This window comes from Psammomys obesus, unplaced genomic scaffold (assembly GCF_907164565.1).
Source record: "Psammomys obesus unplaced genomic scaffold, mPsaObe1.curated_primary_1811, whole genome shotgun sequence".
Taxonomy (NCBI): Eukaryota; Metazoa; Chordata; class Mammalia; order Rodentia; family Muridae; genus Psammomys; species Psammomys obesus.
Window position 1 is genome coordinate 5,321,259 of NW_026596440.1, and position 15,971 is coordinate 5,337,229.

General features: G+C 49.6%; 1 protein-coding gene across 1 annotated transcript; it reads right to left on the reverse strand.

Moving 5' to 3' along the window:
- Positions 1 to 601: 601 nt before the first annotated feature.
- Slc6a18 (solute carrier family 6 member 18) lies at positions 602 to 15,964 on the reverse strand. The gene is made up of 12 exons (XM_055597968.1): positions 14,065 to 15,964; positions 12,802 to 12,942; positions 12,578 to 12,715; positions 11,705 to 11,886; positions 10,778 to 10,888; positions 9,950 to 10,062; positions 7,917 to 8,045; positions 6,665 to 6,821; positions 5,524 to 5,728; positions 4,967 to 5,126; positions 4,607 to 4,769; positions 602 to 3,461 (listed from the first exon to the last, which is right to left on the reverse strand). Exons 1-12 carry the CDS (start codon positions 14,219 to 14,221, stop codon positions 3,273 to 3,275), a joined length of 1,845 nt encoding a protein of 614 aa, XP_055453943.1. The 5' UTR covers positions 14,222 to 15,964; the 3' UTR covers positions 602 to 3,272.
- Between the last annotated feature and the right edge of the window lie 7 nt (positions 15,965 to 15,971).

Sequence of the window (15,971 nt, forward strand, 5' to 3'; positions counted from 1 at the left end):
AATTTGTTATGGTGACAAGTTAGAGACAAACTTGGGTCTTGTTCTCAGGTAGGATCTGAGGATCAGTGTGGGGACCTGAGGCAGGGGACAGGGACTAGACTGAAACATCAAGATTAGCATGGTGAAAAGCCATTTTGCAGAGGAAGACTTGTTTTGTTTTGTTTTCTACCTGGATTTTTTTCTCTATGGAATGGATCATGTCCCGGACATAAGTGGGATACAGAACTTAGGAGAGCTGGGTATTTCATAAAGGTCCAATAAAGGGCGTGAGCGCTAGCTCCAGTGTTCTCTGGGCTCTTCGCCCAGCTCACTGGCATGGTCTCATTCTTGGGGTGCTTTCCCTTTCTTAGTAAGCCGCATCTATTTCTGTTTTTAGCCACACATCTCTGGAGCAGTCCTTGAATCAAGTACCCTCTGAATTCGGTCTGCAGCTTGGCACTCCTAAACATGCTTTCCCTGAGACCCTGAACTTTTTCTTTCTTTACACCCATGCCTGAAAGACATAACTTTTTCTCCATCTCCCTTCCTTTGGCAGCTGCTGAGATTTTCTTCTTGCTTGTATTTTCTCTTAAACTTTAATAAAAAATGTCCTCAAGCTGCCTTCTGAGTTCATTTTTAATTATTTTATTAACGAGACCAAGAACCTAAAGGGAACTCCAGTTTTCCTGACAACAGAACCAGTAGCCCAGCCTGAACAGTTGCCCACAAACTTGGACAGGCCCTCTTACACTTTCTGTATGCCAACCTCCCTCACCTCAGCAAGATATTCATGCAGATAAGGTAATGGGGTGGCTGTAGCTCCCAAGCTCCCAAGTGGCCCAAGCTGCTGCATGGGGTCCTCACCTCACAGTTGGGTTACACCTCTTCAGGCAAGACTCAGTTTACAAAGGCCACAAAAAAATGGAGGCACATTTTCCTGGTTAGTAGAGTTTGTTATATATCCCTGTGTGGCTGGAATAGATCCCTGCCATGTTGCCATATGGAAGGTGAGCTCCGTGGTTTGTTCTCCTGCAGCTGAAATGCAGTAGAGCCAGGCCCCTGCCTCACACAGCACGAAAGAAAGGACCCAAGCGGGACTTGTTCTCTGTGCTAAGACACATCAGCCTGTCCCCTCTGCAGACCCACTCCCCAACCACAATGGTGGCGTCTTTCACAATGATTTCCAGTTCCACCTTTTGTAAGGGCTGCTTCCCATATAGCAAGCTGGCTTGTCTGAGCATGGTTCTCAGGATCACCTGGGATACAGAACTACCTTTCACCCGAGAGCTTAAAGGAACACCACTCCAAGTATTATCCTAACCTTAGCCATAGATAGATAGAGCAAGGCCACAGAAAAATGCTGATAGAAGTGTGGAATCATGTGGCTGAGGAAGGCATGGGCACTATGTCCATCTCAGAGGTAACAGGCCAGTCCAGTCACAGCAGCTTCATTTCCAAGCTGACACTTGCCCTGCAGCTTGCAGGTCTGTGGTCCAGTCTTTGCTGGACATGTCTAGCCCATGTTTTTCTCAAGGGCAGGGTCAACTTAAGGGTACCTTGCATGTAGGTATGGTCATGTAGGCATGGTCATGTAGGCTCAGCCCATGTACCTTTGCTCTGATATCTGGGGCTATTGTTCACCTCCTCCTGGATAGTGCTTTGGCAGCCATCCTAATTTCCAAGGCACTCACCAGAGGCTCCAAACAAATCAGCCTGTTTGGCAGAGGTTGGTATGCCTCTGCTGTTTTGGGATGCTAGTCTGTCGGCATGTCCACCTGTCAGCCACCTGTTGGACATGCCTTCTGTCCATCTTCTTTTTACTCAGATACTTCTGTAGCTGTATCAAGAATGTATGCAGAGTAGACTGTTCTGAAGTGGTGGGTACCCAAGCCTTTGCTCTCTGTGGCTAAGAAGGACTCCATATTCTGAGCTCTAGGGGTGCAGGACACACAAGCTTCCATGTCAGCTTCTGAAAGAAGGCATATTCCTCCAAGATGCTAGCAGAGCCCAGCCTGCTTTATGATGCCCTACACTGAAAGTTTTTCCCTGACAATAGGACCCTACAACATCCCCTTTTTGAAACACGATATGGACATGAAATACACCTTATATAAAGATAGGTGCCTCTTACACCCCTGCTCACCAGGAGCCTTTCTCAATGGCAGAAGGGGAAGTAGATCTGCATGTGGACAGCAGAAACCTTGATGTTTGCTTTGGATTCTGGGCTGCCCATGGCAAGGATGGCTTCCAGTAAGAGCCACATTTGCACACATGTAAACCGTTCTTACTTAAAATATCAGCACCGAGGACAGCAGCATCTGTCCCAATCTCCTTCACGACAGGGTCTGCTGCGCCTGGGCAGTCACTGACACCACAAAGCCACCAGTTGTTGGCTCTGTGGGAACTTGTCAGAAGTAAACATTCTTGTCCAGGGACCCAGCCTTCACAGACCACCATGATTTCACAGCACTGATGAAAGGGGCAGAAAACAGAACAGGAGGGAGATGGGGAGGGGCTTCTCTGAGCATGAAGGAACTAAGGAAAAGAGCCCTTCTATGTTTCTGGAGCCATGGCTGAGCCAGAAGGCTGCCGAGGGCTGGGCAGTGAAGAGTCCCCATAAGAGAACAGATGTGAGTGAATAAGCCATTATCGCTTTCATGAGAGTGGAAACTGACTGTCCACTAGCCTTATCGTATCTTCTTGACAAGCAAAACTTAGACGCTTGAAAAATTAAAGTGACAATTTGTATGGTGAGTTAATCATACAGTCAGTACCTCCTCAGCTTGTGGCCACCCCACCGCTGTGGCACTGGTTGTGGGCGTGGGATACTGCGTTCTCTAATGATCGGACATCTGTACCTGTGGGTCTCTTCATAGATGTAGTGACTCCAGGACAATATGGGAGGGGGAAGAGATTTCTTGCCTGTCAGGTTCTTCCCCCTGAACTCAGCTATTAGGGCTGGATTTCTGGAATTAGTAATGTAGAGGCCATTCATAGAAAAGGGATTCTGCAGTCCTGCCACTATGCCAATGGAGTACACTCAGGGCTGCCCACATCAACACAGATTTCAGGGGAAGCCATGTCCACATAGACTGTACCCTAGCTTTGCAGGACCTAGCTTTGGCATCACACAGATGCCCAGTGGACAACCTGCAGCTTCCCTGAGCCTATGAACCTTCCATCATACAGAAAGCTGGGAAAGCAATAACCACATGGGCTCAGTAATGGACACAGTGTAATGAGTGGCACAGGCCTTCTCTTCCACGCTGGTCTACCCTGGCTTCACCCCCTCATCAGTTCCTGCTCTCCTGTGGCCTTAGACCACTTTCCAGATGTGCATCCTTCCACCTCCGTCTGCACTGAGACAGTAACTGAGCCAGAGCGACTCCCGGGACCCACAGTGAGGGCAGAAAGGACAGGAGCACACAGGTGACCTGCACCCAGCCTGGGTAGAGCTTCTCCTCTCTTGAGGGGAAATGTTCCTGTGGGGACAGAAGATCATGCTCAGATACATGTCCTGGCAGGGCCACAGCACCCGTCTCTAAGTGGAGCCTGGTTGATCCTTAGCTACCACCCACATACATAGCAACTTCACTCCCGCTTCCTGAAACAACACTGAGCACATGGATTCTTGGGGAAATGAAAGAAGTTTGGCCAGGACTTCCTTATCCCAACCCATCCTGAGAGTGGGACGCATCATCCAGAGGCCAGCTATTACTCTGAGTCCCTAGCTTTCTCCTCTGTGACATGGTAACACCACTCACGCGACTTCAGATGTCCCTTATGTGTTTGGGTGGGCAAGAAGAAGGTAATCTAATGAGACAGTTCTCAAGAAAACCTCTTGAGTATATGGCCTACTTTACTGGTTCCTGCTGCTTTGCTGGGGTGGACTTGGGGAGGATTGCCTTCATGATAACGAGAGGCATGGGTGCAGATGAGATTCTGAACTGTGCACATATGCCTCCGAGGACAAGGCAATAGGGTAAAGGCAAGGACTCCCAGCTGGAAGGGACCAGCTGGCTTTGGGAGGCTGAGAGGACTGGATCCATACTGATAGTCATAAGACACCTGCTCTTTACATATCTCCTCATAGACAGAATATGAGGAGTTTTGTTGCTGTTTGTCCCAAACACACAGAGACAGAAAATGAGGCCATATCCCTAAGAAGCAGTCTATTGGGACCTATGATGTTCCTAGAGCAGTGGCCCTCAAACTTCAAATGATGCACCCCTTTAAAGTTCCTCATATTGTGTTAACTCCCAACCATAAACTTATTTTTGTCGCTATTTTATTTCTAACGAATTTTGCTACTGTTATGAATAATAATATAAATAGCTGTGTTTTCTAATGGTCCTAGGTGACCCCTGTGGAAGGGTTTTTCTATGCCCAAAAGGGGTCGTGAACCACAGGTTGGGAAGAGCTGCCCTAGAGTCTAGACACTCTGGGGTTCCCACTCAGCTTACCAGCCCCTTTCCTTGAATGCCAGCCATTATGTCTATACCCTAATTTCCCAGTAACCTGAAGTGTCACACTACATTTCCATGTGTAGGCCACCTAAGCTGCAGCTGGCGCCATGGATGCTAGGTCAAGCCCGAGAAGGCCCCACAGCACTGTGGAAAGAACCTACATATTGGGGGTTCCAGGCCTTGTAGCTGGGTGGTCTCTGGGCCAGAAGGACAATGTAGGACAGGAAGATGCTGAACAGCAGCAGAGGGCTCACCACCTTCCATGTCACCTGCCAGTAGAGGTTGGGCCGCTTCCCAGTCATCCATTCAATGTCATCACAGAACCTGCAGAAGACACTGGCTCAGGCTTTCTACTGTGGCCTCCCTGGCCAGCCCATCCTCCAAAGTCAAGAACAGTGGGCACCCGCCCCCATCCTGGATCTCAGAGTACCATCTCAGAGTGTTCTGGACAGCAGTGGGTACAGCTGCGCCTCAACTCAATTCCTTGCCCTGCCCTGAAGTGGGGTGATGGAAGAGCTCACCGCTTCATGCCATAAACGTAAATGACCCCAACCACCTCCATGAAGGCAAAGATGATCAAATTCAGAGAAGCTGCAAAACTGTCAAAGACCTCCAGCCAGTAGCTTCCAGACTGCAGCGTGAAGCAGATGGCTGAGAGGAAACAGATAAGGCAGGACACCCCTGGGGACAAAGGTGAGCAGGGTGAGAGACAGTGGAGGACCAGAGGCTTCCCTGGTCCTTTGGTTCTTTCCTCCCCATCCCTCTCAGTGCTGTGCCAGGCAACAAGGAGGACCTCCTAGGAAGGGGGCTCAGCTTGCATAAGAATAGGGGAGGGGAAGTCCAGCTCTTCCTCTCCCTTCCCCCATTTCTATCTTCCTTCCCCCTATCCTTTCTTTCTCACTATTGCTCCAGCCTGGGACCACTGAGGCTTCCCAGCCTTTAGAAGTCAGCCTGGCCCAGCCTTCCCCAGGAACATGGGTCCCCGAAGCTCTGCTTCCAGGTGGGCTGTCAGACAGTGAGCAGGATGGACAACAGGTCAGGGTAGACAGTGGGACAGGCTCTCCAGCCAATTACTCACCAGTCATGGCCTCTTTGGGTATATCTTTGGGTAAGATCCCCATATCAAACAGTGGTGTAATGACACCCTCCATGTTCCCAAACATGGAGGACAGACCCAGGGTGAACAGCATCCCAAAGAAGAGCACGGACCACACAGAAGCTCCTGGCATGTGCAGGACGGCTTCTGTGAAAACGATGAAGGCCAGGCCTGGGCCTGAGGCACTCTGCAACACAGGGGCTGTGCTGTAGTCATGTACACAGCACACATCTCACATCATGATACATGCTCACCCACATCATGATACGTGTGTATCCATTACCTTCGAATGCTCCACTGTAACACATACACACAGTGACACATGTGCATCCACAATGACATGTGTGTACAGCATCATAACTTGTGTGCAATCCATACCATGACACATGTGCCCTATACATGGCATATTTATGCTCCGCTACAGCTCATGTACACCCTCGCTGTGACACATGTGCACTGTGGCATATGCACCCACGCCGTGTGTACACACATGTATACATGTATACCCCCACTATGACATGTGTGTACTCTACACTATGACATGCGAAAGGCCTCACACCATGACATGGACACACCTGCACTGTGATGTGTGCTTTACCCACAGCATCACCTTTATGTACCCCTCGCCCACCATGACATGTGTGTCCCATAGAATGTGTGACATGTACATGACCTACACCATGACCTGTATACGCTCATGCCTTACAGTATCAGAAGTGCTTCACTGCTCTTATGGGACAGACCTCAAGCACACCTCTAAGGGGTGGAAAGGAAGTGCTTCTCCTTGAATAAGGAATATTGAGCAGCTGAGCAGGGAATCTTTGGCCTTGTGTTCAGGAGCCAGAAGCTACTGCCCTGAGAACCTTCCCCCTGGGTAGCCATGCCTAACCTGGTGCCTGTGGGTCCTCAGCATCCACTGGCCTCTATGACTAGGATTTGGCTACTTTCTCCTGTGTTCTGTATCCCAGGAACCTTGTCATCCTGAAGTCATCCTGTCTGTCAGATACAGATGGACTGAGGTACTTTTTTGTGGGATGTGTCCCCAGCCTTTCACAGCTCAGCATTCTCCTTATGTGGTCCTGGTTTCCTCGGGACAGCCCTCCTGTCCTGTCTCTGTGGATACCTTATCCAGAAAATCTTGTAGATGGCAGGTCTTCAGGGAAAGTCGAGCCACTCTCTCAGCCTGAGTGGCATTCAGGTACATGAGGACAGCAGGGTACTCATCCCTTGAGATGCTAAGCTCTGGAAAGTCGAACTCATTGATGAGGCTCAAGATGTTTCTGCAGGAGCACAAAGAGGCTGGTGAGGATGGGACTGGGTGTTCTACAATGGCCAGCAAATATTCCAATGTTCCAGGGAAATTCTGAAGCAAATAGCACCCAGATGAGAACTCCATCCTTCCTGACCCTTTGGTGTCTCATGGATAACTGTATCTAGCCAGTACTGGAAAGGTTATTTCCACCTGTGAGCCAGGCACCTCTTCTGTGGGCATGAGTGAGGAGAAGGCAGACTCACCTCATAAATGAGGGGTCTGGCAGTAAGGGGATAGCAGACCTTGGCATTATCCACTTGATGCTGATTTTTATGGGCAGGTAAAATATAAGGGTTATAGGGCAGTTAAGACTTCTACCCAGACTTCTAAGGAAGGTCTGGGAAGCCAGGCAGTGAAATAAGGTCACAGTTTTGGCAGTCAGGGACTGGGAAGGCAGTATGGGAAGCTGAAGGTGAAGGCTAAGCTGCTGTGGACACCTCAAGATACTGGAGATACCAAGAATGTAGAATTTCTGCTAAAGAAAGCTGCAGACAAGTAGAGAGGCCATGTGAGCTAAAACTGATAAGGCCAAGAAAACAGGGTTACCAAGGCCTCTTGGAGATCATACCACTACCACGTGTCCTATGTACCAGAAAGAGATGCAGGATTTCACTTGTAGTTTTTGGTTTTGCCTTGATTTTATCCTTTTTTTTTTTCTATTCTCCTGATTCTCCCTTTTGGAACGAGAATTTCCTGTGCCATTGTATCTCAGAAATAGCTTTCTTTCTGATGGCCATAGGCCAGTTGCATTGTAGCTTCTTCCCTCTGCTTCACAGCTGTCTCTTCTGTGTCCATTTCTGTCTCACAAGGACATCTATCGTTGCTCTAGGACCACCCTACCACACGATTACCTCATCTCAATTCCTGTCTTACTTCCATCAAAAAGACTCTTTCCTAATCAATTCATTTTTTGAGGTTGCCAGGAACTTTCAGAGGACACTATTCCTATCATTACTCTGAAAAAATAGGGCGTGCCCATGCACTCTGTGCATATGTGGATTCCATTGTGGGTATCTGTGTGGTGCCCTTGCCCTGAAGAGCCCCATACAGAACCTATGCTCACCTGTCCAGGCACCTCCCATAGTCATTGGACGCCTTGAACCCCATGATGGAGAAGATGGTGATGGACGCATACAGGGAGGTCATGCTGTTGACCAGGGCAATGGTCACAGCATCCTTCTCACAGTTGTTCCTGGACACAAGCACATGGCCATCATGGGACTTTCTGGGTCAAAACCAGGCTTCCTATAGGAGGAAATGGGAATAATTCCCTCCTTAGCACTTCTACATCCTGAGATGTGCTCACTCTGAACCTGGAGGATATGAGGGGATGACCTCATGCTGCCAGGACGACTTCAGCCTCTCCCCACATTCCTCTACTACAACCCAGCTCAGAGCCACTGAAGGTCTGGACATTCATGAATGCAGGTTTTTTGAGACTGTCTTCCGCCAGTCGTGGTGGCATACGCCTGTAATCCCAGCACTTGGGGAGGCAGGTGGATCTCAATGAGTCCAAGGTCAGCCTGGTCTACTAATCCAGGATAAGCAGGGCTACACAGAGAAACTCTGTCTCAAAAAACCTGAGAGAGAGAGAGACTATCTTCCATATCTTCCAAGGAGAATGCATGTAAGTATACTTTGAGTGAGTAAATTCAAGCCAGTAAGCTATCAGAAACACTCAGAGCCTCCTTTGATTCCAGATTACATATATCATTCCCTAAAGGCTAGTAGAGAGGGGCCACTCAGAAGCCTCTTCTGTCCCACTGAAAGGTGGATGACCACACAAAGTTGGTTTGCCAGAATCTGTCATAGTATGACCCAATGGCTTAGCGGGGTGCCACTGCACCCTGGGTGCTGTGTGCAGAGTGTGTATCTGGCTGCAGCTTCTGTGCGTGTCAGCATAAGGGCTGTGTCAGGAGACCAACAAGCTTAACACTACATGTGTGCTTTTGTGGTTCCTGTACATGTCATGCACATTTTGGTCAGCATCCTGACCAATGTGAAAGGCACGTGAATGCTCTCATCAAAAATGATGTTGCTGTGGGATGTGTCCCCAGCCTTTCACAGCTCAGCATCCTCCTTATGTGGTCCTGGTTTCCTCGGGACAGCCCTCCTGTCCTGTCTCTGTGGATTCCTTATCCAGAAAATCTTGTAGATGTACCAGAAGTAGTTCACAGTGCCACTGCCCTGGCATTCCTGCACAAATCCTGGATCCAAGAGCGCTGTCACTGGCAAGCCCAGGGTTTGGGCTATCCATGTCACAACCCAAGATTTTAACAAAAATGATGTTAAAGACACAGAATATACTATTCTTGCGAAGGACCAAGTGCACGTCTCAGTACCCACAAACAGCTGTAACTCAAGTTCCAGGAGATCTGACATTCTCTGGCCTCCTCAAGCACCAGGCACGCATGCATGCACAGTAGGCAAAAACAGCCATACACATAAAAAAAAGTTAATAAAAAAATAATAATTTAAAATAAGTCATTAAAAAATGACCCTGGGGTCATGACAGAAAAGAGTTCTTGCACAATTGCCTAATAGTCACTAGTACAGGGACTCTCCTGGACCAAAACCTCACACAAAGGCCACCAAAGAATATTTTCACAAAGACAACTACTAATCCCATCTGATCAACTTCATACTGTTTATTGGTCACTGTGCCAAGATGGCTTGTGAAAAATCCCCCTATTATTTTGGCTCTAACTGTGATCTGCTGTGTCATATGGCACATGCCTTCCCATTGTAGTGCTCTGCTATTTCCAAATGGCTGTCAAGGTTCTTGGAGCATCCTCAGTTGCTTTTTTATTATACCACTTACAGTCCTGTTCAGCCTTGGGTGAGCTGAGTACTCTGGTAGATGCCAGACACTGCCACCAAGGCCCAGCCTGGCAACCTTTAGAAGATAGCCTGCATTGTCTTCAGTAGATATTTAAGACCTCAGGAAGCCTTAAGAAAGCCCCACACAAAAGGAATTCTCAGAGTTTACAGGAGGTTCCCTCATCCAACAGTGCGATTCCAATTTGCTGGGTCTGTCTCCGGTTTGCTGGCTCCACACGAGCTGTAAAGGGATCCACACGCCCAAATGGGCCATACCTGGGCGGGTTGTAGCTTGCAAAAGCAATATGTCCTCCAAAGGCCAGGGAGAGGGAGAAGAAAATCTGGGTGGCTGCATCCAGCCACACTCGTGGATTCTGAAGAATCTTCATCTGGAATGAACGGGGGTGGCCTCACTATGCAGTGGGCAGACTATACCAGCGGGTCCGTCTGGCTATTCCAAAACATTTGGTATGCTCATGATCAGGAGGAAGATGTGACTTATTCCAACATCTCAGAAGTGAGCAGGCCTGGGGGTAGCACCAGACCCAGTTCTGAGATAAGTCTGACGAGTCCCTGGGTCAAGAGCTTGCAAATCCAGGGCTTTCGGTCATTGCTCTCCTAGACCTGGCATTGAGGTGCCTTCAGGGGCTCTGAGAGTGGGAACTATCACTATACTCTTTCTCTGATGCTGGGGATCCTGGACTAACTCACATGCCTCTTCTGGCTTCCCCTCAGCCCCAAGGTTGCCTGCCTGTGCTTATCATGCCCCCACACTAGGAGTGTGCTGGAGAATTCCCAAGATCCTGGGGTTATCTGGGCACAGACCTCCTGAGCCTTGTGGCTCCCTGTTTTGGGGAGCAGGGCATGGAGCAGTACTTGATCCAGATGTGGTACACACGGGGCCCACTCAGCCTCTCACCGCACTGTGCAACATCCTCATGTCTCCCCACTCAGTTACTTACTTGTCCCAGATCAAAGCCTTGCATGCTGCATCTAGAGATGATACCCCTCTTGATTCCCGTGGGACCTTCCCATGCATTGCCTTGGCAACCCTTACCACAGCATGCCCTGGCCACCATCCCTAGAAGCATAAGGTCTACTTACATTGGGAGTGAACAGGTAGGTCAAGCCATCTGTTGCTCCAGGCAAGGTCAAACCTCTGATGAGGAAGATGGTTAGTACCAGGTAAGGGAACAAGGCTGTAAAGTAGATTGCCTGGGGACAACAAAGCATAAAATGTGGGTAGGCATGTGTCACAAGAAAGCCTTTGTAGGAGCAGCTGAGTAGCTGAGTACAGGGCCCATGTCCCAGTACTTTTCTGAGACCAGGCCAGCAGTGGGTTCTTGAGAATGTGGGGTCAGGGCAAGGTCAGGCTCATGATTTGGGATCACAGCCAAACATCACGTGTACCTCCATTTTCACATTAGTACCTCTGTTCTCTGTCTCTGATAGATAATCACCTCTTTATAGCAGCACTAGACAATGCTTGTGCTGTTAACACTTTAAAAGCAAAAGCAGTGCCAAGCCAGGAGGAAGAAGAGGGAGACAGAAACAGGAAGAGGTTCTTAAAGATACAGGATATTTGGGCTAACTGGCAATGAACAGGAGCAGGATAAGAATGGCAGCTCTGTAGCCATCCAAGGAGGACAAGGGGGAAGCAACTTCCTAAAGAAAGAGCAACAGAAACAGTGGTTTTGTTGGGTCTCACAGAAGACAAACTGATGGAAGAGTTAGTCCCAGTCTCATGCATTGGTGTGAGTGGTCTAAATATGTCAGTAAGGCAAAAAGAAAGTGGTCGGAGTGGGATGAAAGAGACACAATAGCACACATTCAACATATGCACACAGAGGAGGGTGGCATGCCGTGTAAACACACAGAAGAAAGCCAATCCCCACCAGGTAAAGGTAAGTTCCTGGGCAGGCAGGACCAGGAAAAGGAAGCACTGAGTGGCCACAGAGGGGTCAGTTCCAGAAAGCACATGGGTCTCTAGCACAAGGGTCCTCATGCTCAGTGTGAGGTGGTGCGGCTCACCTTCCCTGAACTCTCAATGCCTCTGATGACACACAGGTACACAGTTGCCCAGCAAGCCACCAGGCAGAGGAACAGCTTCCACTGGACAGTGCCTGGGTTGCTGATGTCAGATGTGATATTCAGAGTCCGCCGGTACCAGAAGTAGTTCACAGTGCCACTGCCCTGGCATTCCTGCACAAATCCTGGAGCCAAGAGCGCTGTCACTGGCAAGCCCAGGGCTTGGGCTATCCATGTCACAACCCAAGTATTAGCCAAGAACTACAGGTGCCAGCATGGCAGGCCCTTCAGAGCCGACCCATCACTCAAGCTGCCCGTAGGCTGTTTTTACTGCCTCCCTCTTGGGCTTAGGAGCCCCTTGTGTGAATGTGTGTGCATATATGCATATATGTATGTATGTATTATGTATATGGATATACGTGTATGTGTGACTGTAGCGTGTGAACATGTGTGCATGGAGGGCAAGACATCTAAGAATGTCCATGTTCTTTGAGACAGGGTCTTTCATTGGCCTGATATTCACCAATTAGGCTAGGTTGCCTGGCCAGTGAGCCCTCCCCAATACCAGGATTATAAGCATGCATTACAATATACAGCATGAGTTAGGAATCAAACTCAGATGCTCACGCTTGTGAGACATGGACCTTTCCAACTGACTTATCTCCCAGGGGCCCTTTCTTGTTCCTTTTTGGGCTCGAGGCTAAGATGAAGAACTCTGCAGAAGAGTAGGTGCCTCTGTAAACAGGTCTGTCTGGATGGTTCTGTGCTCAGCAGAGGCCAAGAGCAGAGGTGAAGGGCTGGTGTGTGCTTTGTAGCTCCCCCTGCACCTATCCCAGTGCCACACATGGACCCTCCAAGCCCCGGGTGGGTTCTCACCTGTTCTGTTGAGATCCAGCGGGCATGTGCTCCAAGGCAGCGGGTGTTGGAAGGAGTTGAGGAAGAACCATAGGACCCACAGGAGAACGGTGTTGTAATACAGGCTGACCAGGAAGGACACTGAGAAGCAGCCCAGGCCTGCAGATGTGGTAGTACACCTAGGACCATGTGGAGAATAAACGGACCCCTCCCCTTCCGTGGTGTGGCCTGGTGAGGAGGCATACCTACACCGCCAAGGTAGGGAGAGATGGTCTTCCACACCCCAATGCTGCCCCTTCGTAGGCGCTGGCCTATGGCAAGCTCAATGTAGAAAAGCGGGATCCCCTCAAAGACCAGGGCGATGAGATAGGGGATGAGGAAGGCCCCTGCAAAGACACAGGGGCAGATAGCTCCCAGATGCCTGCAGCAGATCAGTGTGATTAACGAAATAACACATTTAGGTAGTGTTTACAACAGCTTAAATGTACTGCTATGTTCCCAGCATGCATTTTTGGCAACATTACAAGAAAGAGGGGCAGCAGAGGCCTCAGGAGGGACATGCAGATCCCTTCCAGACTTTGTTGTGCTTTTTTAAAAGAAGTATCTTGTAGGTTGAGCATACAACCTAGTGGTTAAAGTGTTTGCCTTGCAAGCATGAGGATCTGAGTTCGATTCCCAGGATCCATGTAAAAAGCCTGGCCGTGATCATATGCACACTCATAATTTCAGCTCTGGGAAGAGAGAGATAGGTAGATCTCTGCAGTTTGCTGGACAGCCAGCCAGTGCCTACTTGGCAAATTCTAGGTCACTTAGAGATAGTATATCAAAAAATAAGATAGAAGAAACAACAGCTGAGGTTGCCTCTGGCCTGCACACACACACACACACACACACACACACACACACACACACACACACACATCCAATATAGTCTACAATGTAGTCTACCTTCCAGGCTGTTAATGGAATTCTGTCTCAGCTTCCAAATGACATCACTCTGACAGGCCTGTTTTATAGGGAGGAGATTCAAGGCCAAGGTGCCTTGCCCTATCCCAGCCCTGTGAATTGACAGAAGCCCCACTATCCTCTCCTTAGTCCTGTTTATCTGAATTTTAAAAGGCCCAGCACACTACGAATGGTGAAAGAAAGAAGGTGTCACTTAAGGTAGCACTATCTTATCAGATGGGATGGCTCTCTCTGTTCTTCTATCTGCTCATGGGCCAAGAAGTAGGTCTGCTCTGTCCACACACCCACACACTCCTACACCACAGCTTTCTCTGTCTTGCTTCTCAGAGCAGCCAGGCCCACAAGCTCACATCCTTGTCTGCTGCTGAGAAAGCAGAATGAGCTTAGAACCATGGACCCCTGAGAACGATGCTCCCCGTGTTTTTGCAACCAAAGGCTGTTCTTTGGACAAGAGCAAATTTGAACAAGAGCAAATTATAGTTCCCTGCCACACAGGGGCAGGAAAAGCTGGAAAGAGGGCAGGTATGAAGCAGGCAGCTTACCTCCCCCGTAGGTCTGGCACAGGTAGGGGAACCTCCATATGTTACCCAGCCCCACAGCAAAGCCGATGCAGCTCAGGAGATACTGGAGTTTGTTGTCCCACTTGGGCCTCTCATCCTCCATGTCCACAAGTGGGTCCATCCCCGAAGCCTGTGCCATGCTGAGCAGCTGCCCCGGGTATGACTGGGAGGGGAGGATGTACAGTGGGCACCTTGCAACACGCTGGTCCGGAAGGCCCTCTGGAATCTCTGCTGGACTGAGGAGGCTGGAGCTCTCAGACCCTCCATTTATTTAAAAGAGCCCAGTTAATTGATAACTGGCAGCAAGTTCCTGACTACTGCAGAGTCCGTCTTCAACACCCGCATCTAGCGGCCGACCTGAAGTTTTCTGTACCATGTGATCAGTGAGCAGCAGAGCCTGCCAGCAGCGCATTCAATAGAGGCCAGGCTCCCAGAATGGCAGGTTCAGTTGGCCGCTAAAGCCTATTCATTCTGTAACTAAGCCTGTGGTGTAAGTAATACATGCTCACTTTCCATAGGAGACAGCCCCTAACCTGTTTTCTTCCTCCAGGGTAATTCCTTGAGGCTCACAGTAGTATGTAGCCAGGGGTGCTACGGCCTGAAACATTGTGCCAGGCCACCTACTGCTCTTTCTACATTGCTCACCCCAGTGGCCCCAGAAACCCCAGCTGCCTGCAGTCTTGTCTCATGAAGGTTCTGTGCGTGGACTTTGGACACACAGCCTATACCTGCTTCCTTTGCCCAGTACAGCCTGGAGTTCTTTGGGTTCTCTTACCGAGAAGTATGTGCTGTCCAGGGTGCACACTGCTATCCAAACCACACCGCAGGCACTGCACAGTTCTGTCGGGCACTCACAGGTGCAGCTTCTGTGAGGAGCTGACCTTGGCTCTGGGTGGATGTTGGACATGGTCTTTAGTTCCCTGGGCCATGAAGTCAGGAGGGGCCTCCACATGCTAGGTCTTCAAGCATACCTTACTTTTCAGGCATCTGTCTGTGGGTTATTTTGGGCTAGTTCTAAACATCCATGTTTTGAGTAAAACCATACCTGCACCCCCAGCCTGCACCTGCACCAGACACTTGGCCCAGCCCAGAAGCCGCTGGCTGTGTATGGCCCACAGCCCTCTATGAACAAGAGTTTTGAGGGGCAGGCACAGGAAGCTTCTTCCTCGTGTGCAGGGACTTGAGGGCTTCTTCTCACCTCCGTCTCTGCACTAGTGACCCCACTGTTGTCTGAAGCGGCTAGGAAGGACAGAGTGATGCTTCCATGTTGCTGATGCTCCCAGATTCTGAGACTCCTCCCTTGGGACAGGCTAAGGGCATCCTAAGCCTTTGGAGCCTGTAATCTTCCAGCATACTGCTCTGTCAACTATGCAGCCACAATCCCAAATATGTAGATACAGAAGCCTGCTCTGGGAGATACATTTACAGGAGATTCTATTTTGAACATGAGGCTAAAGTGAGTAAAAGTCTGGGAGGAGACAAGAAATGGAGGGAAGTGGAGGGTAGGGAAGAGGGTAGGGAGGAGGGTAGGGAGGAGTGTATGGAGGAGGGTAGGGAGGGGGTAGTGAGATACCCCTTTGATGTCCCACATGCTGGGCATGTTTCTGTCATTCTCTCTCCTGCTTCCTCTATCTCACCACCTCTGTTTCCAGCTGACCTCATTCCCATGCAGCCCCCATGTCCCAAGTCCAAAGGCCTGCTGGTCAACTGCCAGTAGGTAACAGAGTGTATAAGACAACTCTGTCACTGCCCCAGTGCAGTCTCAGTCTGTCTCTCTGGGCTGTGGTAACCTCTTCAAAGAAATCCTCCAATCCAGAGCTGTCTGAGGGGTAGGGCTGGATTTGCTGACCATATCATCCCTGCAAGTTCTCGGTCCTGCCATGGGCCCT